The sequence below is a fragment of the Neodiprion lecontei genome, chromosome 6 (assembly GCF_021901455.1).
Source record: "Neodiprion lecontei isolate iyNeoLeco1 chromosome 6, iyNeoLeco1.1, whole genome shotgun sequence".
Taxonomy (NCBI): Eukaryota; Metazoa; Arthropoda; class Insecta; order Hymenoptera; family Diprionidae; genus Neodiprion; species Neodiprion lecontei.
Genome location: NC_060265.1, coordinates 18186255 through 18209934, shown reverse-complemented (window position 1 = coordinate 18209934; position 23680 = coordinate 18186255). Strand labels below are relative to the sequence as shown.

The following is a 23680-nucleotide window of genomic DNA, read 5'->3' as shown; positions in this document are numbered from 1 at the left end:
ACCAACAATTTGTGTTGATTTAGGTAAGATCTGTATAGTGGTATAAGTTAGTCATAGTTATATATATATATTGTACTAAATATTTCTTTAATTATAGCGATTATTCACTGCAACAACACGTGTTGGTTATCTCACCCTGCCCAACAATCATCATTGTTAAGTCTCTACAATAGAGAACTTACATATATCGATATATATATACATCACATGTTTAAATTTATTTTTCTTTTATCAAACCCAGGCACCGACGTTAACATAGTTCGAAGCACACTTTGTGCATGACTGTGTTCTGAGCTATGGAATGAAGAGTTAATTTATGTGAATGTCGAGTTTAATTAATACCCGGACTCGGTAGCATAATTTTCAACTGATTTCGCTGCCCTTGGAGCGGTCCTTGCCTGTTTTGAAGCCTCGTGCAAGCCCTTGGACCGCGCAATCCGCGGCGAGATCTCGTCGATGTGCTATAACTCGGTTAATATTTCAAATTCGAAATTCAGTCTTAAATTAAAACGTAAAAAAAAAACAAAATATAAAATGTTCACACTTCGCCGACCCCTCGCCGAAAAACAGTTGCTATTTCTATGCTAACTGAAACCTTGCCACAAATGTTCAACTGAATATACAATAAGGTGTACTGTCCACGATCTAACAGTTTATTTCGGTAAATCTACGTTTCAATATTATAAATGAGCAATACAGATTTTTTTTGCGCGAAAATAGATTTTTTAATGAAAATTTAAGAGCATATTTCCAAGATACTGTATTTTGAAATGGTAGAGAATTTCAATGTTGGCACTTAAAAAATATATTTCTTTTGAAGATTGAATTCACAAATTTTTAGATAGAAATCAAAAACAGGATTTGTGATGCGGTAGGTGATTAAATCATTTCTTTAATTCAGATATGAGGAATTTTTTTAATAACTATGTAAATAATCAATACCTGAATATTTCACAGATTCCATTCCTTCGTCCGTTGCCTCATCAGACCCTGAAGGGCCTAACTCCTCTGAAATATGATCTTCCGTTTCAAAATCGGCCTCATCAATTTTTGGGCGTAAATGAAAAATTTGGTGCATTTCGTCTTCTTCAGCGCTTCAGCGATGCTCCAATTTCGGAGACTGTGCAAGTTTCCTTTTTGATATCGTAAATAAAAAAAATCCTGCAGTTTTTTTTGTAGTTACCTTTACCTTTCAATTCAGTAGTACTTATATGAAAAAATAAAAAAAATAAAAAAATGCAATTCCAAGCCAACACTTTTACACAATTTTCTGACGTACTAATCACACCGGGAGATTTTGGATCCCGGGAAAATACGTCTGTATAAATGGAATCGATTGCTACAGGCTCACTAAAGCAACACCAAACCTTACAACCGTTAGATCTGTCTAGTAATATTTCTTAGTGATTACAGATAGTGACACAGATTATATTTTAAGTAGTAAGTTCCAAGCTACGTACCCGTAAACTATCTTGGGGTCCCACGGACCCCGTGATCACAGCGGGTTAAGATGATATGGTATAAAATAAGTTGCATCGACATAGGGATAAGATTTTGCAAGTAGTGTAGGAATGGATGTTCTGCTAGGAACTGTGAAAATAAAATCGCAATCGTTCGATCTACCTGAAGCTAGAAAAATTGACAGGGTCGGCATTATGCGAGTTACATCAATCGTATTTTTTTTTCATTGTAGTACCATAGAATAATCTGCTTCAGGGCATTTGTAATTAAGGGACCATCTCGGTGTAAAATTTTTTGAAAATATTTTTTTCTGCACCATTCGTAGTATAAAAGTTTTCATATGTTCATTCATTCCACTTAAATTTTATTACATTTGATTCCACACTGTCGTTTTTCAAAATGGTGAAAGATCTTAAACGAAAAGTTTTCAAGCTACCTGGTTCAAACTTTGCCACATCATTCTTCACACTATTCCTTCGCGTCATATTGAAACTTTTTTTTCATTTAGAAATATCATACTTTTACGAAAGAAAAACTGTCATAAAAAGAGGCTCAATTTGACACTCAATTTTTAAATGGTCGCCATTTCGTTAATTTCAAACGAAAAAAAGATCCTCCTTACGCCTCTACAGTTTTTTATACTGATTATCAATCTGTTTTGGACTTTTTTTAGACATAATTTAGAGGAGTAAAATCGTTCCCCTTCAGACGCTATTTTTTTAGGCATCATGTTGCACGGCCGAAAACATGATAAGAAAAGAAAAAGTAAAACATTCAAAAAGAATTCATGTACAATGTAAGTCGTTTGAATAAACGAAAAAAATCTGACCGATTATCGAATTTCATTCATTATGAAAAAAAAAAAAAAATGAAAATCAGCAACTTACATATCCGTTACGCTTAAATGGTCTCTTGACGCATCTTTCCAGGACGTATTTAAAAAATTTATGATTTTTATGAAAAATTTATGTCCTTTCAAAACGTTAAAAAAACGTCGTTTTCATATCGCGCGATTCACAACAGCGAAATATTCTAACGGGCTATGGATGTCGTTTTAGCATACAAATGTAACCCGAAATAATCCTCCATTCATTTGAACGTGACGTTACTCAGATCTCACTTTGACGTCTCCGTTTGTCCAATTATACGGAACTCGGCGTCTATTTGTAGCAAGCTGTGGTAGTTAAGTTTAAATAATTTGATGCGATATCTCAAACATTCAAGCTAGTTGTTGTACTGTAGTGTTGCCAGAGTTAATTATTTCTGAAACTTTACTGTTCGCTGATCGTCCTTACCCGCGTGAACTTTTCACTGGTACGTTCATGTAGCGATTAAATTTCAACGTCCGATGAAATGCGAAGTGTGAAGACAAGGACATACAAGGGAAATCGATTTATCATCGCAATCGTTGGATACAATATGCTTGTCATCAGTTCGAGTGAGAACTCGGATATGGTGCAAGTTTTGTTCAGTTGGACGGAGACTTGGCAAAGATCATCTTTTCTCCAAGTGGTCGGTGCCTAACTGCGCAAGAGGAGACTACGTGATTCGACTATGTTTGGAAAAGTAAAGCTTGAAACAGCAGTAAGATTCACTATGATGTGCACCCGACTAAGTGCTTGTTTGGCACCTTCAACCAGTGCCTCAAGTTTGGAAATAATTCTACACAAAGTCTACTGGTGGATTGCCCTCTGCATTTCATTATCATTCAGTTTACCAATAATGTACGATCTTTATTTGAATCGCGATGACGTGAATAACATCATGTTGAACATGGCCGAATTGTGTCCGATTTGTACGACGACCGTAAAATTGTTCCTATGCAAATACAACGAACAAAAACTACAGGTTCGTGAAAATTGTATACATATAAGCTGCGGGAATTCCACGTGTATAGTAAACTCCTCTGTTCGTCAACGTCTAAAAAGTCGTCCATGCCAATCTAATTGCACTTCTACAATTATACCTGTATACAAGTCCGAACTGATTGTCATGATTTCAACATGATTTCGGGCTAGTTATTTTTGATCTTTGTCAATATGAGTCGTAAATTCAGATACGTATATAATTTTCCCATTTCATACAGGCGTGTGTTGCGGAATTGGAACACTTTGTGGCAACAGCGAGTCGGCGGGAACGGCAACTCCTGCAGCATTACGTAGACAGGTGTATTTCGGTTCATTACTTCATGTTGTTCTGCATCGTATCTACAATCTTTGGCTTCAGCAGTGTGCCTATATTTCTTCCCCAGCCATACCCAACGCACGCGACATATCCTTTCAAAGTCGAAACAGATTTGCTGAAAAACATGATACGCGCTTTTCAAATATTAGCTATTGTCCAGACTGCGCTTTTCGTATCAATAGATGCTCAATTTTCAACTCTCATCTGGTTCACCGGTGCTCGTTTCGAACTTTTATCGGAGGAACTGCGGAAGGTTTCCGATGTAGCACAAATTCACGCATGTGTCAGGAAACATCAAAATGTGTTACGGTGAGTCATGTAGGTTACTTTTTGTTTTTGCATTTCGATCAGGTTTGGTGCTGTGTCAAAAAAAGGAAATGAATCCATAAGCCAAAAAGTATTTCTGACGGTCGTTTATTGAGAGTTCAGAGGCAGTTTTAACGATATCACCAAGAAAAATATATGCCCGTGTATATTTGATGGTATTTGAAAACATAATTTTTTCTTTTAATCAGTCTCGCATATGAGTCATTCCACGTTAAACCAGTTTTAATTTACCTAAATTTTTAAAAATATTTTCTACTAAGAAAAAAGGATACGCCTTTGATAAAAAAAATTTCTTATCTAAGCTTTTGATTTTAGAATATAATTACAAATTTCAAATTTCAAATTTGGCATACATGTTTTTGTTCTAGTGGTTGTACCGTCAAAAGTAATGAAAATAACTAAACAAACAAATAAGTATAGGAAAATGGCGTGAGATACTCTTCAAACTGATGTAATGAAATGTTTTTCTTGCAATTATTTGGCTGTGAGTTTGGTTAGTCGAATTTTTTGACCTTACTTTTCGCCAACGTCTGCCAATTTTAAAATTTTAAAAAAAATTTAGCTGTATTCGTTTACTGATTGTAAAATAACCCACCAATTTTTTAAATGGCTTTCTCTCTCTCTTTTCAAACGTTATGAAAACGTTGGTGTTCGCCGTGCTCGCTCACACGCTGTAGCACAAGCACCAACTGTAAAACCGCACCGGCGAATCACGTTAGAGTGAGTCGAATAGCATGCGTTTCTCCCTTCTTGTTACACATTCTCGTTGGATTCGCAAAATTAGTCCTACCAAATGCCACATACCTAAGAAAGTTCAGAGGCTACACATCAATTTGTAACATATTCTACTGTATTGGCATTTTGCGGGAAAAATGAGATTTTCGAGAAAAGGGATACTTCTTTTCCAAATTTCAGATTTGCGGAAAAAATTGCCACTTTTATTCCCCCAAATGAGGGAAAACAGTTACGAGAGAAAAATATGCCATTCTCGTCGGACTTTTCAGGTTAAAAAGATTAACTTTATGGTTGAGTCGGGAATAAACAAAGTTTGAGCAAAATATTCAGGACGATATTGAATATTCCGGATTCTACGATGACAATGCGACGCACTGCCGACATTTCAACAAAATAAGATTTTTGTGAATATTTCTTCGCATTCAAAAGAAAAATTTGTATTTTCGACATGTAAAAATACCAGATGAAGTATGAAGTATAACTTTCAATACTTGTTGAACGATAATTTGAAAAAGAATCCTACACAATGACGCGTGTCATCGAAAGGCAAGAAGATTGAATTTTTTCAAAGAAATTCCGTCGTAGGTCCGTTCTGAAGATCGGTAAGTTAATGAATAATTAGTAAATGAATACAATCGTATTTATCTAGAATTTTGAGATAGGCAGTTGATGGCAAAAATAAAGGTCAAATTCATACAATGAAATTCATAGCCAAATGGTTGAAATAAAAAATTGTGTCACGTTAGTTTGAAGCGTATGCCACTCCTTTTTGAATACGTCTTTGTTCTGTTACCTTAATTACTTTTGGAGATTTAGTCACTAGAACAAGAGCGCGTGAGCCAAATTTTAAATTTCACTCTAAAATCGAAAATATTAATTCCAAATTTTTTTCGTCATTCATGTATCTCGGTTTTTGGTATTAGAATGCATAAAAAAAATTTAAATCAAAACAAAATAACGAGGCGAACGAGACTAACGAGTCCTACATGACATCGCACTTGAGTTTGAATATAGCTATACGAATAGACTAATGGACGAAAATATTCATACGACTTGAAATGATATTATTGGAAAAAATATCAGTCAAATACTGTGACAAATAAGCGATTTCGATGTTTTTCAGATTCGCAGAAGATGTAAATTTACTCACACGTTTTGTTGTCAGCGGTGTTGGAATCAGTACGGCCATAGGGACAATTTGTGGTGGCATACAGTTGCTTCAGGTAAATTTTCCCGGCAGCTCTGAACTCTGCTAGCATCGCATCATACTGGATTGGTATACACGCGGTATAATTTCGCACGCATCATAGTATAAAATTCGAATAGACAAAATAACCCAAGTAATAACACACAGCGGACTCATATTTTACTTATTGCCAGCAGAAAATGAAGTCAACTACAGTCCGAACTCTCAATAGTCACTGTCTCAATAAAAAGTTTTGCTTCACCAGTTTTTTTTTTTTTTTTTTTTGCACCAATTGTTTCTCCAACTTCTCAAAGGATTAACCGTGAGTTCGGACTTCGTATATCTACTTCTCAATAGTTCCATTAGCCGCAACTTTTTTTCATTCGTATTCCGAAGCATAAGACCGATCGGCACTATTAAGAGGTAAGTACAAAAATGTTGCCGGCGAGTGCGGAGGTTATACGTATGCGGAAATTGATTCTGAGACAGCTAAATTTTCTCCATTGCCAACGTAACTGGCTAGGGAGAAAAATTAGCTGTTTCAGAATCAATGTCCCCGTGTGTACATAGTGGGGAACACAAATTGGTAGAAAAATCATCTCCTTTCATCCCTATCCAGATCTATTGAAAGGTCAAACTGTAATCAGAGACCGATAAAAATCGCATATTTGAATCCAACAGTTAACGAGACGTTCACGAATGTCCACACGGTTGCTAATTATCAGTCAACAGTGTACGAGTATGTTGACTGTGTGATAACTTGACTGTTGTTAACTTATGCACTGTTGATTGTAAATTAACTTGTAGTCATCAAAAAATATTCAAGAACAAATGTGAAATTTTCGTAATTGAATCGATGATTAACATAGTTAGTTTTTCCGTTACCTTTTTGTTTTGACTTTGTCTCGATCTTGACGTTTCCGACAGCATTCGAAGACATGAGCTTGACGAAGCTTCTATCTTAGGCTTATTATAATTTAGATACCAGCTTGTTGATTTTTTTTTGATCATGAGTTAAATTGTTCATTTGTTGACATTATGATGGCTTCAATTTGTTAGGTTACAGATGTCATCTCGACAAATGTTCTACTCGGAAGAGGGATGAGAAAACTTATGAGAATATTAATAGACGGCAACGATGAGTGGGGAGAGTTCGATATTTCCTAAAAAAATATATTATTTTATAATCTCTTCACTTGTTGAGAATAACTTACAATTTCTACTGGCAGGATGTAACAGCGATGGTCAAGGCACGATTCGTTAGTTTCGTAATGGTTGGTGCTCTGGAACTCTTCACGTACGCTTGGCCAGCTGAACATTTGGTAAAAATTGTCAGTGCAGATGAGTTTTGAACGTTAAAATGTTGAGGCATTAAATTCCAATGATACATCTGTAAACGTTAATCTTGAGTGAAAATGTTTCACATACGGCAGAGTGAAGACGTCGGCTACTCCGCATACAGTGCAAGATGGACAGGCCAAAAGCCCGAAATGACGAATCTCCTCTTTATCGTCATGCAGAGAGCCCGGAAACCAGCATCGATTTCTGTCAGTGGATTTATTCCAATGCTATCTCTGGACTTTTATAAATCGGTAAGGAGTTTATAAATACTTTTGCACAACTGTCAGTGCAGAACAAGATATTTCAAGAGCGCTGAATCAAGAGAAACCTAAAAGTTCAGGAGTCTTTCTTACAATCAGTGCTAGAAATTCAATGTCAGAATTATGGTTCATCAAGGAAGTGGAAACAAATTACATTAATCAATACACTTTGTATCTTGGACAGGTGATCAAAATGTATAATACTTACAGTTCGATACACTGAAGCGCCATTAGTAGCTTGCTTTTCAGACTATTACAATGGTCCACTCTTATGCTAATGCCCGTTGCGAGAGTTGGTTAGAACGTATCGTGCGAAGTAAGAGTAGCGCGCTATGTTTCGTAGGTTTTATTGGACATTATTTAGTGATAATACAAAACTAATGCGGAGTAATAGTCTGTAATGTCTGTAGGTAGATTTCCATAATAATAATTCACGACGAAATGATATTTTATCCGATTACGAAGGTTTAAGTGGCCATAAGTTATCGTGAGTTCATGTGATACCTTTGTCGTGCGAATGCCGAGTACTCCTTCGGCATCTGGTGACTAGCTGCGGTACTAGTAACACATTACTCGTAGTTATAAACCCTAGTTTGCGACGGCGGGATAAGGGTGGTATTCGAAGGAATTGAAGTGTTCTGACTACCGTGTTGTGACATTGCAGCGTGCTTTTCTCTACGCGTTTTACGGCGCGCTACTCTCTGTAAACGACGGAATGGTATAAGCAACAGTATTAGTGTAAATACTTAGAAACAAAAAATTGAACGCTCCGTCCCATCATGGCGACTAATTTCATTTTATCACTGACACGAATATTAATCAACGTAGCTTGATGTCAGTCGAAGTTGATAATCAGGTGATTTTCGGGTATCGTTGCAATTTTACTACAATTAAAGATCGATAATATCTTAAAATCTGACTGAAAAATGGTACCTCTTTTTTTGTTTGTCAACAAATGAACAAAAAACAAATTTCATTCTAACTTGACGCTTTCATAGATATAACTATTCCAATGGGATAAATTTCATTGAAAATGTTGGTTCCGACACTTGATCGCGCTTCAGAGTGGAGGCCTTTGCGCTATCGGAAGGGGAAGAGGCGTACATACAATAGCTCTTAGGCTTATAACGAGCGAGTACGTAGGTCAGATTTAGTCAAGGTCAGGTTAGCTAATCCCAACCTAATTAGGCCCAAACCAGGTATGCTTTAGCAGAGGGTGCCTAACTTGCATGTGTAGATTAAGACGATTTTAAAGATACTGTAACACGGCAGGCAATAAGTGGATCATATAGTAATTTTGGCGGGGGTTGTATGGTTTTAGCAATTTACATTAATATATGCACTTTTCTTAGTATAGACGTTTACTACTTATATCGATTTTATTATTCTGCTTTCAGTTCTTGTCAACATCGTTTTCCTATTTCACCACGCTACGAGCGACGACTATGGCGAACACATCTTAATACATAAGCGGAGTCATCAGATCCAATAGTTTGCGGTGACATAATTGTGCCGTAGTTTGTAATTTGAAAAATATAATATGTATCCTGTGCTACACTTTCACAGAATGAAATCGAATAAGAAATCAGCTCACAAGACAACTTAGAGAGTGTCAGAGGCTTGGGACTATAGTACTATGTAATATGGTTAAGAAGTTGCCAGTATTGGTAGACGGAACATATGTAACGGAGTGGCCCACAAGTCGTAAGATCAGTGTATATTATTATATGGATAATCAACCATAAATAAACATATTAGTGACTACATATTTGCCTCTGTTTGATACACGCAACAGAGAAAGTACTGTATCATCTACCACCTTTACATATAAATTAAAATTTTTGTGAATCGAGGATTTCTTTATTCCGAGGAATCAACACTATCGTTGAGCTACTCTGGAAGTTGCTCTCAAAGCCCTTATAGGTGTATTTGTATTTCTGTCATCAGTTTCTGTCTAAGTTGGCCTGAAGCAGAACCGTATCAATCACATGATTCCGATCTAAGAAATGCCTTTATCTCAACGCGTTATATTAGGTAAAAAATGGTATATCATTACGAAAGTCACAAAGTAATACAATGTACTTATGATATGGCTTGTTCCACGGTATTCTCTGTTTTTATAGAAATCAGTTTATTCAGTGCCCTCAATCGTTTATCCGTTATAGAAAGAGCCAGATGTATAAAATATGGCAGGCTTGCCTGAGTCGTCTCATAATACATCGTGACGAAAACATTCCGTTCGCTATCGAGAAGGCAATACTCGAAGGCGTCCAGGGGTACAAACGGGCCGATTGATATGTGCCGGAAAACTCGACTTGCCGGCACAAAACATCACTTTATCTCTGCCATCGAATTCATTGGGCACCAGGTGGAGTATGAATTCACTTACATAGCCCCGAACTAATCTAGGAGATTTTTTGGCCATCTAGCTCCGAGTTCCCGAGGGTCGTGTGTTCGAGACTGGTGCACGGCTATCGAACGAGCTGTTCGTGACAAGACAGCTCAAGGGATGTGCAAAGGAGGAGTAAAAAAGGAACGACTAAATTGCAATACAGTACGATATATGCTATGAATTTTTGAGCGTTTATTACCTTGTTTTTAAATGGATCACCGAAACTCCACAGTTTTGTCACAGGTTTTAATTGTTCGATTTGTAACTAGCACGCTTCACACACACTCACTTGATTTCTGATGGCACTTGACTTTTCGAGTACTCGAACTTTCGCACTTCGCTTATAAGTGTTATGATCTGACTGACGAATGTCGCCGGTCAGAGGTGGCTACCCTTGTCAGTCCCCCTCTTTCCGGGGTAAGCGGACTTCAATATACTCAAAATTGCGACTTCGCGTCACAACATGGAAACAGTCAATATGCGTGACTAACTCAATGTCAGTCAAGGTAGTTGAGGTCTCTCTATCATGTTGATAGTTCTACGGCAAGCTTTGTATGAAGCATCTGGTTAGTTTTTCAATACATTTGTCAATATCTTTGAATTCGATTACTTCGGGTCGTTCCAACTATCACTATGTGTGATTGAAATAACTCCCTTTACGCAACACTTTAATTTAAACACACATTTATTATCAAATAAAAAGGTCTTTCGATCAATTCTCAGCGTTTAGTTCTAACAAGGTCTTATTCGATCGAAAAATTGTTTAATTGTAGTTTCAGTAACAATACTCGAGTTCGGCGTTTCTGAATCTAAGTTGTAACTTAGAAATTTAATAATTGCCCAACCGATGATATCTGAGATGGGTAGTGGTTATGGGAGTTTAGCAACAAACGATGTAATGATATGTAACGTGATGGCAGGTTGATTTTGAGTACGATATTCAACAGTTTTCGTGAGTCATTTTCTGATAAGTTTTCGGGAAATGCCGTGACTTCTCCGCAAAACCACGCTCCTAGCAAATAATTCGAAAGAACTTTTGAGCCATATACTTAACAAATTGGAAGTATAAAATCAACGGTAAAGTATTATTTGTCGCAAAATTTGAAGTTATTCTGCACCTAGGCAGTTTTAAAATATTAAAGAAGTTTGCTCGCTGTTCTTCGAAAATAATGCATTTCTTAAGAGTCAATTGCGTAATCTCGTAATGGTACAAATTATAACTGAAAGAATAAATCGGAAATATTCCATATTGCATATACCTGAACGTGTTTAATATTCCATATGTTTCGACATAAAATTATCAAATAGATGTCAAAGATAATACCGGGATGACATCGACACGACAATTTTACAGCGTCACCCCTTAAAATACATAAGTCAAATAGATTCCGGATGCTTTTGTACATTAAACCACAGTTACATGGTTGGGGTAAAAAAATCTAGGTAGTCTGATCGTATTATAGCATATCCTCAAGATTATTTATCGCAATTCGCATCATCGTGATCGTTGTCCGGTATTCAGTTCAGTAGAAAGGTCCATACGTTGAATCAAAAACAGCAGTAAGGCGGCAAAACGAATCCCTAATTATGTACTTGATGGTCGAAGGGAGATGGTACCTTCGGTCAATAAATTACCGACTGTAACAATGTAGGTAAGTTATCGTTCGTTGATAAAGTATACATTCTCACGGGCGATTCGCATGAATAATTCAAGCTCTTACATAAAAACGTGCGCTATTAAAATATAAAGTGAGGAATTCAGTTGACGAATTTAAAACTAATGGATTAAATCGGTAACCTATCTTTATCTACAACTCATTTCCAGTCCTTTGCGGTAAAGTACCGACCGCCATCCGTAGGTGAACTCGTCACTCAAGTCAGTGCTAGTCACCGGTTTCACCCGCTATATGATCGACAGTTTATTTGATAAATATTTCATTTCAGTTGCTTGTTCACGGTCGGAAATGGTCATTAAATATGAAGTAAATCGAGTGTTTCGAAAAAATGTTGACTTTCAATTCACGTATGAAAATATAAAGTGTTACACGCTGTAGTTCTCACCAGTCGCCACGTAAACGCAGCGCAATTATCTTACCGCGAAGTACATCAGTAATTATGCATTTTCATTGCTGTAATGGAACCAAGTGTTCGAGCCAGCCGGCCCTCGGCATGACGATAACTCAGCGACAGTAAACCGCTGAGTCGTGAGGATAATCTTTTTGTCGCTCGGACAAGAGAGTTCACTGTCAGTAAATGCTCTATTGCTATAAAAATTTCGACACGTTGTCTCAGAGGTAATTTAAGACGAGACGTATGTCTATGATTCTGTCACATTGCTATAACAACTTCGAAAATTTGCGAACCAATGATAAAACGTTTACCTGAATGCCTCCATGTAAGCTTGATTTTTCATTATTTTACTTTGTAGAAAAACATCCTCGCCACAGACGATATTTTAAAATAAATGGATGACTATGTTGAAGGCGGGAGGCCTATTTGGCCGATCAGTCACCTAGCGAACCCTCGTCAACTAAAATTCCCTCGCGGTCCCCACCCTTTTGAATCAATGTGAACGAAATTCAAATTAAAACGGATCGACGAATATTTTTGGAGACTCAAAATTAAACCAAAATTATTACTAACTTCAAAATGACTTACTTTTGATTCATTTTAATGGTGAATATGGAAAAATTTAATCACCGATTCATTTCAATCACAAGCATCGTATTTCCATGACATGTGTCAGGCAAATACCCTGTAATGATTCAAATATAACCGCGCGATGCACACGGCACGAGTGGATTAGGTTAGACCCAGGGAGTGGGGAACCTGGTCACAAATTTGAAATTGGGGGGCTTGGTCCACGTCTCTCCAGGAGGAAGGAGGTGCGGAGGTGTTCCTCTCTGAAATAGTCGACTAACTGAGAATAAAGGAAATCTAAACTACGAGGACATACCTGTTAAATTAAAAATTAAAACACTCGAAAAGCCCAGCAAATTTAAAAAGAGACGATAAAACGAAGAACATTAAAAGTGCAATAAACAAATATAGTGCCTCGACGAAAAACCGTTATTGACAATACTTTATAATTTCAACGATATCCACCCATTTTAACAAAATACACTGTTTTTAACCATATACACCGATTTTAACAATATACACCGTTTTAACTATATACACCTGGAATGAATGAATGGATGAATGAATGAATTTTAAACATAATGACGGCTCATGTGTAGTCATTTTTATAAATGAATTAAAATTTTCACTCTACTCCTCATACTTTGTAAAAGATTTTTAATATAGATTTCGCCTCATTGTTAATTTTCAAATAATCTTATAAATTGGCGTCCAACGCGAAGGCTCGAAAGCTAGGAAAAAGTGTGAATGATTAAGAGGTTAAGATAGAATTTAGAATTTTCAATTAATTGCATGGGTAGAGTAAAACGAACTCCAGTTTCTAGACCGAAAACTACACGTAGCGGCCGAAATATTCAGTATAAAAACATGGCACCTGGTTCGACAAATTCAAATTCTGACTGTGAAGACAATGCGACTGGAGGTGAAGGAGGTGATGATTTGAACAAATTGAGACTAGAACGACAACAATTGGCTAACCAATAAAAAGAATTGGACAAGTCTGCGTGATAAGCAGCAGCAGGACGCGATGATGGCAGAAATTCGACGTTTGACGGAGGAAAATGATAGACAACGTCAATTGGTAAAAAGATTGTCGGCAGTAGAACCAATTCAACAAAGTCAAAATATTGAAAGAAGGTTAGTAGGAGGTTTGATAAACCGATTGCAATCATTTCAAATAGAGATAAAAGTACCTAAATTTTCTGGGGAGGATAACACGAATCCTAGAGAATTTTTAAACGATTTAGAAAGATATTTCGATGTGAAACACGTACCGACTGAACAAAAAATATTAGTTATTCATGGTGCATTAGATGGTAGAGCTAAGACTTGGTTTGATGGAAAAAAAAGTAGGTTTAACGATTACGAATGTTTTAAAACTGCATTTTTGAAAGAATTTTATTCCGTAGCTATAAGAATCAGGGAAAAAAATCGTTGGTCGATGCGCAAATTCAAAGGGAGTGAAAATAATTTGCAAACGTATTTTTTAAAACAAACTAAGGAAGCTCAGTATTTTGAACCCAAGTTGTCGGATTATGAAATAAATTATAGTATTATTCGACAAATGCCGATTAAAGTGAGGGAAGCGTTAGTGGCAATTGATTTTTCCGATAATAATAGAGTTGAAGCCGCGTTAGCTCAGCTAGATTTAACTTATGAAGAAAGAGAACGTGAAAAACCTCGAAATTCACAGTCTTATAACAACAATTCTTATAATACCAGCGAAATCAATAAACCAGGTCACATTAACGCACAACCGAAATATCAACAGATAAGTCAACATAACGGGGTATCTACGAATCCAAATTTTCAAAATACTATACCAACAGCTGTAAGTGTTTGTTTACCCAACACAAGTTATCCGCCACCTACTTACTTTGGACAAAATCAAAGGTCGAATGGATATCATTTACCAACAGGGAATTATAATAATAACAATAGTAATGACCAACAACAAAATTTAAACTGACTATCGGCGCGTTGAATCAAGGTCCAATAACGTGTCGTGACCCTTTTGATTATATTGCGGACCTATCTTATGATGTAACTGGTACTGGAAAAAATGTCCAAAAAAATTCAAGATTAACTGTACCAAGATGTCCACATATCTTAGTTACTGTTTTGGGGATTAGAATACATGCACTTCTTGATACTGGTAGTCAGGTGACATGTATATCCGAAGAATTTTTCAATCGATTAATGACAATAATAAATTTAGATATTCTCCCGGTTAGTAAAGTAATGGTAATCCCAGCTATTGGACGAAAAACTATAACTGTTAAAAAACAAGTTTTCTTACAATTGCATCTGGCAAATCAAGTTATAGAATATTCATGTCTTGTTATTCCACATTTATCTAATCGTATAATACTTGGTAATGATTGGTTATTGAAAAACGAAGTGATAATAAATTACAAAGATCGTATGTTGGAAGTCAACGGTGTTCATATCGGTATACCAACGGTGTTGTTTGATTTGGAACCTTTAGATAAATTGGTATCCTCTACAAATAATGAAGTAACTTTAATTGAAATAATAAATATGCAAAATGTTAATTTAGATTTAAGTGATGAAAATGATAAACTTGTTATTGGTGAAGAAAATTGTGGAGTTGATGTGTTGATTCATAATGAACAACCACACTGCCATTTAGAAAATGAAATTGAATTGATAGTTGATGAAAATAATATTGTTAATGATAATGATGTTGATACACAGCATCTCAATTGTGAAATGTATAAAAATAATTTACCTCGTGAAAATGATTTTGTTAAGTTAGTTAAAGCCATTGAAATAAATAGTAGTCATAAACAACTAGAAGAAACAAATGAGGAAGAAAGATCTCAAAATTTAAAGAAAGACGAAAGATTTTTAATACATGGAGAGGATCATAATTTTTTTAAAGAGTCTTCAAACTTCGTGCATAGTCTAACGACACTCAGTAATGTACAGATTGAAACTGTCTGTGCACTTCGTAAAAAGTATCAAGTCTTGTTTTCGAATAAACCCGGATGTACTCAAGTATCTCAACATGAAATCAAAGTAACTAAACCAAATCCAATTGTACGAAAAATTCATCCAATTCCTTTAGCTTTGCGAGAGTTAGTAGACAAAGAAACTGAAGATATGATAGCTATGGAAAGATTGTTAAAGAACTTTCGTTATCGACGCAAGCAACAAAAAGTGATGTGAATGGTCTAGTTTTATTGAAAGTACCACTACCCTCTAATGCAGCTGATAGAGTAACTCATAAGTTTTTTCACATATATCATGGACCATATAAGATTACAAAAATGATTGGAAAGAATGCGTTCGTGTTATGTAATCCAGAAAATTTAAATGATGTCAAAGGTACATATAATAGATTAAATTTACGGAAGTATCAAACTTCCTAGTTTCCTGAATCAATTTTGAAAGCAATTTATACACATTTAAGTTTATTGATATTCAAAAAAAAAAAAAAATATATATATAATAATGTATTTAACTCGTATGAATCTCAATGAAATTGATTTCATCCTCTCCTTTGGACTCGACATAGAACAATGACAAGCATATTTTGTGAGTTAGATTTAATTTTTTTATTAAGTGGACGAGATTGTAATAATCGGAATAACGGAAAACCAGAAGATTGTTAATTAGTTTCTACAAGTGAAGTATGTGCAGAGAACGGTGGACATGAAGCAGTTATCGATAATTATATAATAAATTTGAGTATGGATAATGAACAATGACAATAACTGGTGTTTGTGATAATTATGATAAACCTAACCATCACAAAAGGGAGGCAAATGTAATGATTCAAATATAACCGCGCGATGAACACGGCACGAGTGGATTAGGTTAGACCCAGGGAGTGGGGAACCTGGTCACAAATTTGAAATTGGGGGGCTTGGTCTACGTCTCTCCAGAAGGAAGGAGGTGCGGAGGTGTTCCTCTCTGAAATAGTCGACTAACTGAGAATAAAGGAAATCTAATCTACGAGGACATACCTGTTAAATTGAAAATTAAAACACTCGAAAAGCCAAGCAAATTTAAAAAGAGACGATAAAACGAGGAACATTAAAAGTGCAATAAACAAATATAGTGCCTCGACAAAAAACCGTTATTGACAATACTTTATAATTTCAACGATATCCACCCGTTTTAACAAAATACACTGTTTTTAACCATATACACTGATTTTAACAATATACACCGTTTTAACTATATACACCTGGAATGAATGAATGGATGAATGAATGAATTTTAAACATAATGACGGCTCATGTGTAGTCATATTTATAAATGAATTAAAATTTTCACTCTACTCCTCATACTTTGTAAAAGATTTTTAATATAGATTTCGCCTCATTGTTAATTTTCAAATAATCCCACAACCCTTACTCAATTGAACGGTTTTCTGCTTGGAGTAATATATTTTTTACTACACGTCGGTGGAACGATGTATTACTGCCCTATTCTGATAGAAAATATCGAACTTTCTGTTACAGAAAGTACAGACCACTTTTTTTTTTATGGGCCGGTGTAATGAAAGCAATTTGATACATTGCGGTCTGTGTTTAGGATTGTATATGACATGTCTGTACTTCGGATTTTTGAGACCTTTGAACTGCAGAATAAAAGAGTATTTGAACACAATTGAAAATTGTCTTCAATTGTGACCATGGCTCTCTGAACTATAACTCCGATGAGTCAGTGAAGTTATGGGTCCTTGGTGATCTGATTCTGAGCGGAGGTGTCATCGGCTGTCGCATCCCGATAGTTTCCGAAATACCTAACCTAAACCGAATAGATAAACTGTATACATTTTCAAACATTATGCCGTGAGTTTCTGTACATGTGGTACAGTCTGTTCGCCGAACTGCAAAAGGCAACCCGAATCACTATGCGTCATATTTAGGTTGAGCACCGCACTGACAAAGTAAATCTCCGATGGGAGGACAGGTTAAACGAATTTTGTTAACATTTGTATAATTTTGAGCTTTGCACGCAGAATGTCGACGACGGTGGGTCGTATGGCTTGTCAGGTAGTGGCAAGTAACTTGGATGTCGTGGTGTTTGGAGGACTCGCGTTCACTTATGTGAGAATAAATTGTCATGGTTGAAAATTTATATGGTAACGAAAGTTGCGTATCTGTATAACCCGATCAAATGTTTCTTTGTATTTCATGGCAATACAGAAGCGGAAGTCCCTTGAATTATTCGACTTGGCCTCGTTGACTATCCTCATGTTCTTCGCCTTGGTTCAGCTGTTCTTGTACGCTTGGCCCGCAGATTACTTAACCGAATCGATAATTAACTTCAGTTTCTCTCGTTCAATTGTTTTTAGTAAGGCTTGGCGAAATTTGAGTTTTGTAATGCTCGTAAGATTTCAACTGATCGCTATCGTACGTCAGCGATCCTCATTGAGATGATTTATAAACATGAACCAAAGCTGGCTCCCGTCAGTGTCAGCAAACGAAGGTGGTATACAGGGCCTGGGCCAGTGCTAGTCTTTTTACTAGTCTGGTACCGCAGGTACAGAACAGAGCTGGATCAGCGTCGGCAGAAAATGCCTGAATACATTCAGGTAGGAAAATCGCCTGCGATGCACCAATCGTCATTATTTATAATGCAAAAGGCCACTCAGCCGTTGGCAGTCAAATTGGACGGCCTACTGCCGGTTTTAAATCTGGAAATGTTTGGAACTGTACGTTTTTGATGAACCTACAATGTGCTCACTCCTTCACAAACACGCTCAATCTCTTAATAATGATTTTTCTAGGCAATGTCAACCAGTTTCTCGTACATCGCAACGCTACTAACTATTTTCGGCGACTGAACAAGGAAGCGGAGAATTCGCAGAGTCACAACGAGTTTGTTTCACCAAGAAATTTATTCCACTATTATACCTGTATGTGGGCCAGTTCGTTAAGTCCTCCTCAACAATCGGGTATTAAACATTTGATTCGTCTGCCATTTCCACATCGTGTTCTAGGTGATTAGAGGATAAAAGCGTAAGGTATGATGCAAATAGCGGACTTATCCAATTTTCCATACTGGTTTGTACGGTAAGAATTCATGAACTGGCCTGTATATTGTAATCATCTTTATCATTGGCACATAATAAGTAATCGTGTCAATTATAAGATATCGGATCCAACTTAGGTGTATGCGATGGTAGTAGTTGAAAATTTTTAGCTGTAAAATAAACGAATTATCAAAACACCAATAAACAGTATTGAATTAAGCCCAAGACTTTCATATTTAACACATTGTGGTGTACCCAGAGCTTTTCTTGAAGTAACCTGCTAGCAGCGCGCGCAATTCAACTTGCTTTATTTTGATTGGCTGACATTCATGGATGCAGCATGGAGTAAACTTGCACCGATAAGAACAAATTCATGAACAAACAGATATATAACTATCGTCAGACGGGTATGACGAGGACATGTTCACTGCAACCTGCGTGGGTCGAATATCATGCCATCAATGTTAGCTCAAATTTGATCACATGGTGCAGAATGTTCAACTGATAAATTGCAGCAATATTATAAATCGGCGAAAGGTTATATTTTAACTTTGGAATTGGAGGTAATCGTAAATGAAGACTCGTGTGAATCGACTTGGAGTTCAGTTATTTTCAGGCTTGTCGTAACATAATCTCTGTCAGCGTCATATTAAGTTGATGCTGTTTCTAAGTAGCCAAATTTGAATGAACACATCTCGCGTCACACACGTGGCGTGAAACACATATCGTAGTAACCTTAACCTTTTACCTATTAACGAGGAACTAGCGATAACCACTGACAATGAGCTGAAGATAATTGATGCATCGATTAATCGAGTCCAAAAAATTAATCGAGCGCGCCTCAATTGAAGAGGTAAAAATTAATCAATTAACCCATAGTACTTCTTTGAAACCGTGTATTTAGAGACGAAATTTTGTAAATGTCAGTCGGTACCAAGTATTAATAGAGATAAAGGCTTTTTGATAAATTCTAGTTATATTGAAAATATTTCAAAATTTCAGGTACAAATATTCATTTATCTTTCACTTATTATATGAAATAGGTACTTGGTAAGTAAGACTATAATAATTGATACCGTAATTACATAAATCGATGTTGCATTGCGTCGTTCATAGGAGTAAAAAAGACCGTATGTGAAGAACAGAAATCGAACCGATCGATTAATCGAGTTCGAGGAATAATCGATTACACTCAATTTATCAAGAAAAAATAATCGAATAATTTTGGTCATTCATAGCAGAGACACCTCACGACGCAACCGCGCTCCACCACGCATCGTTCGTACCAGTTCGTACTGCTCACGTTTTTACGAAATTGGACGTCTCTTAAGCTGGAATAACCACTTTATCAAAATCGAAAATGACCTATACGGGTATTTAGTGCTCTTTAGTTGCTAATTTGTTCCCCAAATTTTGATTTTGTTGCTCCAGTGATTTCGCCGAAATTAAGGGCGATGTCAAGTTTAAAAAAAGTTGGCAAAGCCAGGCAAACGGATGACGGAATATTAACGAAAAAAATATGAGAATTGGTTGCTAATTAGTTGCTCAAACAATACACTCATTTCGAACTGAAAGAATCAACCCCTACTCCGGAAACCACCCCCAAGTCGTCACGTACAAACAATACGCTTGAAATGTAATTGAATGTACTGTACATTTTGTTTTCAACTAATAAATCACTGAATCACGTGAATATGTCGTATCACCGATTTTGTTGCTCAACCCCCAACACCCGAAACTCACCCCCATGCCAACGACGCTACACAGAAATGACAGAACGCGCGGATATAAAAATTCGTTAAAAATTGATTTCAGATCCGCGAATTAGTTGCTCTCGATGTACCGTATCACCGATTTTGTTGCTCAACCCCCAACACCCGAAACTCACCCCCATGCTAACGACGCTACACAGAAATGACAGAACGCGCGGATATAAAAATTCGTTAAAAATTGATTTCAGATCCGCGAATTAGTTGCTCTCGATGTACCGTATCACCGATTTTGTTGCTCAACCCCCAACACCCGAAACTCACCCCCATGCCAACTACGTACAGAAAAGTGATGGAACGCACGTTTTCCATTGATATGCTGTTATTAGGATTCTGCCGTTCCACCCTTTATTCATTAAAATCACCCCTTTGTCAACTTATCTTGATAAAAATTAGAGTTTCACGTGTCAAAGTTGCTCGGCTCTATATCTAATGTCCAAAGTTAACGCTGCTGATGAGATTGCCATGATCGGAGAATGAGCTCGCGCACGAGTCTTATCCACTTTACAACTCGGCTTTCCAATCCAACTATTCGTGCTGTAATAATGTGTCGAGTTTAATAGTTTTGAGTGCCTGTAGAACGCCCAATATTATTTTATTCTCCCAATGTAATTCCTCGTGGCTTGACAGGCGTTTATGTCTATGGTATGTTAATGACATGTGTCGGTTGTTCCGCGATTATTTCAACAGCATTTCATTTCACCTCTAGTCTCATTTGTTCATTTGTAGAGGATTTTGTAGTCTTTCTACACCTTTAGAGGACGGTAACACCCATACACGGGGGCAACGCATGATCGACACTTTACCCATAACAGTTTCAACATATTAGATACCATTTTTATGCATTTTCTAAAGGAGACCAAGAATCCGAAATCCCTGTCCTCCAAACTTATCACCTCCGCTCTCGTATCAATTTCCCAAAGAGGTACTGATATAATATGTCGTATACAAATATCTGAAAAAAGTCTCATTTTACGCAACAAGAATGCCAGAAGATGTATTCCTGTGATTTAATTACCACTTATTGCAGGTATACATATCCTTGCATCATTTCCACTCAAAACAAAAGATTTTTTAACAATAAATAATTAATATAAACTGAAACTTGGATAAAGATGAGATTTATATAACTGTATATGTCATGAAAAACAAGAAAATCCAAATATCATTCAAGGCCGAGTAAAAATGGGTCACGTATTGTAATGCAGTCTCAGGTAACCCTGTAATGTTTTTTTTTTTTTTATGCAATAACGGAATAACGCACATATTTCTGAAAATCTCAGAACTTGTAATTTATATTGGTGACTTGGAATTATGTCCAAGATGACCGTCGTTGGCATGGGGGTGAGTTTCGGGTGTTGGGGGTTGAGCAACAAAATCGGTGATACGGTACATCGAGAGCAACTAATTCGCGGATCTGAAATCAATTTTTAACGAATTTTTATATCCGCGCGTTCTGTCATTTCTGCGTAGCGTCGTTGGCATGGGGGTGAGTTTCGGGTGTTGGGGGTTGAGCAACAAAATCGGTGATACGGTACATCGAGAGCAACTAATTCGCGGATCTGAAATCAATTTTTAACGAATTTTTATATCCGCGCGTTCTGTCATTTCTGTGTAGCGTCGTTGGCATGGGGGTGAGTTTCGGGTGTTGGGGGTTGAGCAACAAAATCGGTGATACGGTACATCGAGAGCAACTAATTCGCGGATCTGAAATCAATTTTTAACGAATTTTTATATCCGCGCGTTCTGTCATTTCTGTGTAGCGTCGTTGGCATGGGGGTGAGTTTCGGGTGTTGGGGGTTGAGCAACAAAATCGGTGATACGACATATTCACGTGATTCAGTGATTTATTAGTTGAAAACAAAATGTACAGTACATTCAATTACATTTCAAGCGTATTGTTTGTACGTGACGACTTGGGGGTGGTTTCCGGAGCAGGGGTTGATTCTTTCAGTTCGAAATGAGTGTATTGTTTGAGCAACTAATTAGCAACCAATTCTCATATTTTTTTCGTTAATATTCCGTCATCCGTTTGCCTGGCTTTGCCAACTTTTTTTAAACTTGACATCGCCCTCAATTTCGGCGAAATCACTGGAGCAACAAAATCAAAATTTGGGGAACAAATTAGCAACTAAAGAGCACTAAATACCCATATAGGTCATTTTCGATTTTGATGAAGTGGTTATTCCAGCTTAAGAGACGTCGAAATTGGCTACGCATATGAACTATGTAGAGGGCAAGCAGGTGATTTCAAGAAAATCTCGTGGTATAAGACATTGACAAAGAGTATGAACGATCAGTTTAGTAAATGTATACGAATTATGTTATAATTTTGAACTCGTGTCCAATAGTTTTTACACTTGCTTGATAATATGTTGGGCGTATTTCAAACGCATATCCAAGTTGGTATAGTAAACGTAATATGTATACGTTGAAAAAACATTGCAAGACTCACGAGGCACTCACAAAAATATTCGATTCTACTGTGAATATGGCATATGCGGGTAGCGCGAAACTGTAACAATGGACATTAGATCTCGACTTGTAAACCTAAAATTGGCATAGTGACTGTGAAAATGCCGAGTTGATGTATCTTGTTAGAATTAAATCGTAAGAATTTTATATCTTACGTTGAAAGAATTACAGTGCATGTAAGTCTTCATATTGAAATCTGTAATGGATTCGAATAACAAAAATTGGTACAGAGCTTTGCAAAGAGCGAAATCAAGTATTGTACGTTTCACAATCAGTCTGAACGCGACGCGATCTTTCTAAACCAATAAACGAAAAATGGAAGTACCCGCACCCACACCACACACGCGCACAAACACACACCTACACACCGGTGTTAAACTACTACATAATACTGCGCATATAGGTATATATTTACCCGCGCGCGGTATAGTTTAGTAGTAAACACAAGCGCGTGTTTGCTCGCACGCATGGCACCGGGTAGACGAATAAACAAACAGCTTTCAAATGATTTCACAGTTATTATTTTATCCATATTGCACTTATTAGACGTAAAATTATGACAATAAAAAATCACATTCAATTTTTCTTAATACAGTACTTTCAATCGCTCAGTTTATTCACGTATGAGACAACAGCATTTTTTACGTTTTCTCTGCTAAGGATTTCCCAAATGAAACTCTAAGTATCGTATATTTTATACGACCTAGTGTGTTCGCGATAGAGAAAATTGCTGGAAAAATCTTTCATACACCTTTTTGTAAATAAAAAAGCAAAATATAACAAACCGAAATATGTAAAAAATTTCATTTACGTCCCTCCTTAAAATATCAAATGTTGAAAATTATTCATCCCTTCTGATAATTAGCGGTATTCGAAACAAATTGAATATAAACTGAG

At 36.6% G+C, this 23680-nt stretch overlaps 1 protein-coding gene across 2 annotated transcripts; it reads left to right on the top strand.

Annotated features, from left to right (window-relative positions):
• Positions 1–2912: 2912 nt before the first annotated feature.
• LOC107227031 (putative odorant receptor 92a) lies at positions 2913–9275 on the top strand. Of its 2 annotated transcripts, none has more exons than XM_046743977.1 (6): positions 2913–3309; positions 3548–3954; positions 5831–5930; positions 7123–7215; positions 7327–7485; positions 8892–9275. In XM_046743977.1, exons 1-6 carry the CDS (start codon positions 3016–3018, stop codon positions 8955–8957), a joined length of 1119 nt encoding a protein of 372 aa, XP_046599933.1. In that variant the 5' UTR covers positions 2913–3015; the 3' UTR covers positions 8958–9275. The 2 variants fall into 2 exon arrangements, with proteins under 2 accessions (XP_046599933.1, XP_015523535.1); XM_015668049.2 differs by having other exon boundaries at positions 7123–7224.
• The last annotated feature ends 14405 nt before the right edge of the window (positions 9276–23680 follow it).

Excerpts from the sequence above, each read along its gene's own strand:
- LOC107227031 (XM_015668049.2), top strand. The coding sequence starts at position 3,016 with ATGTTTGGAAAAGTAAAGCTTGAAACAGCAGTAAGATTCACTATGATG. Across the intron at positions 3,310-3,547 it reads ACAACGAACAAAAACTACAG|GCGTGTGTTGCGGAATTGGA; the intron begins GTTCGTGAAAAT and ends CATTTCATACAG. Across the intron at positions 3,955-5,830 it reads AAACATCAAAATGTGTTACG|ATTCGCAGAAGATGTAAATT; the intron begins GTGAGTCATGTA and ends GATGTTTTTCAG.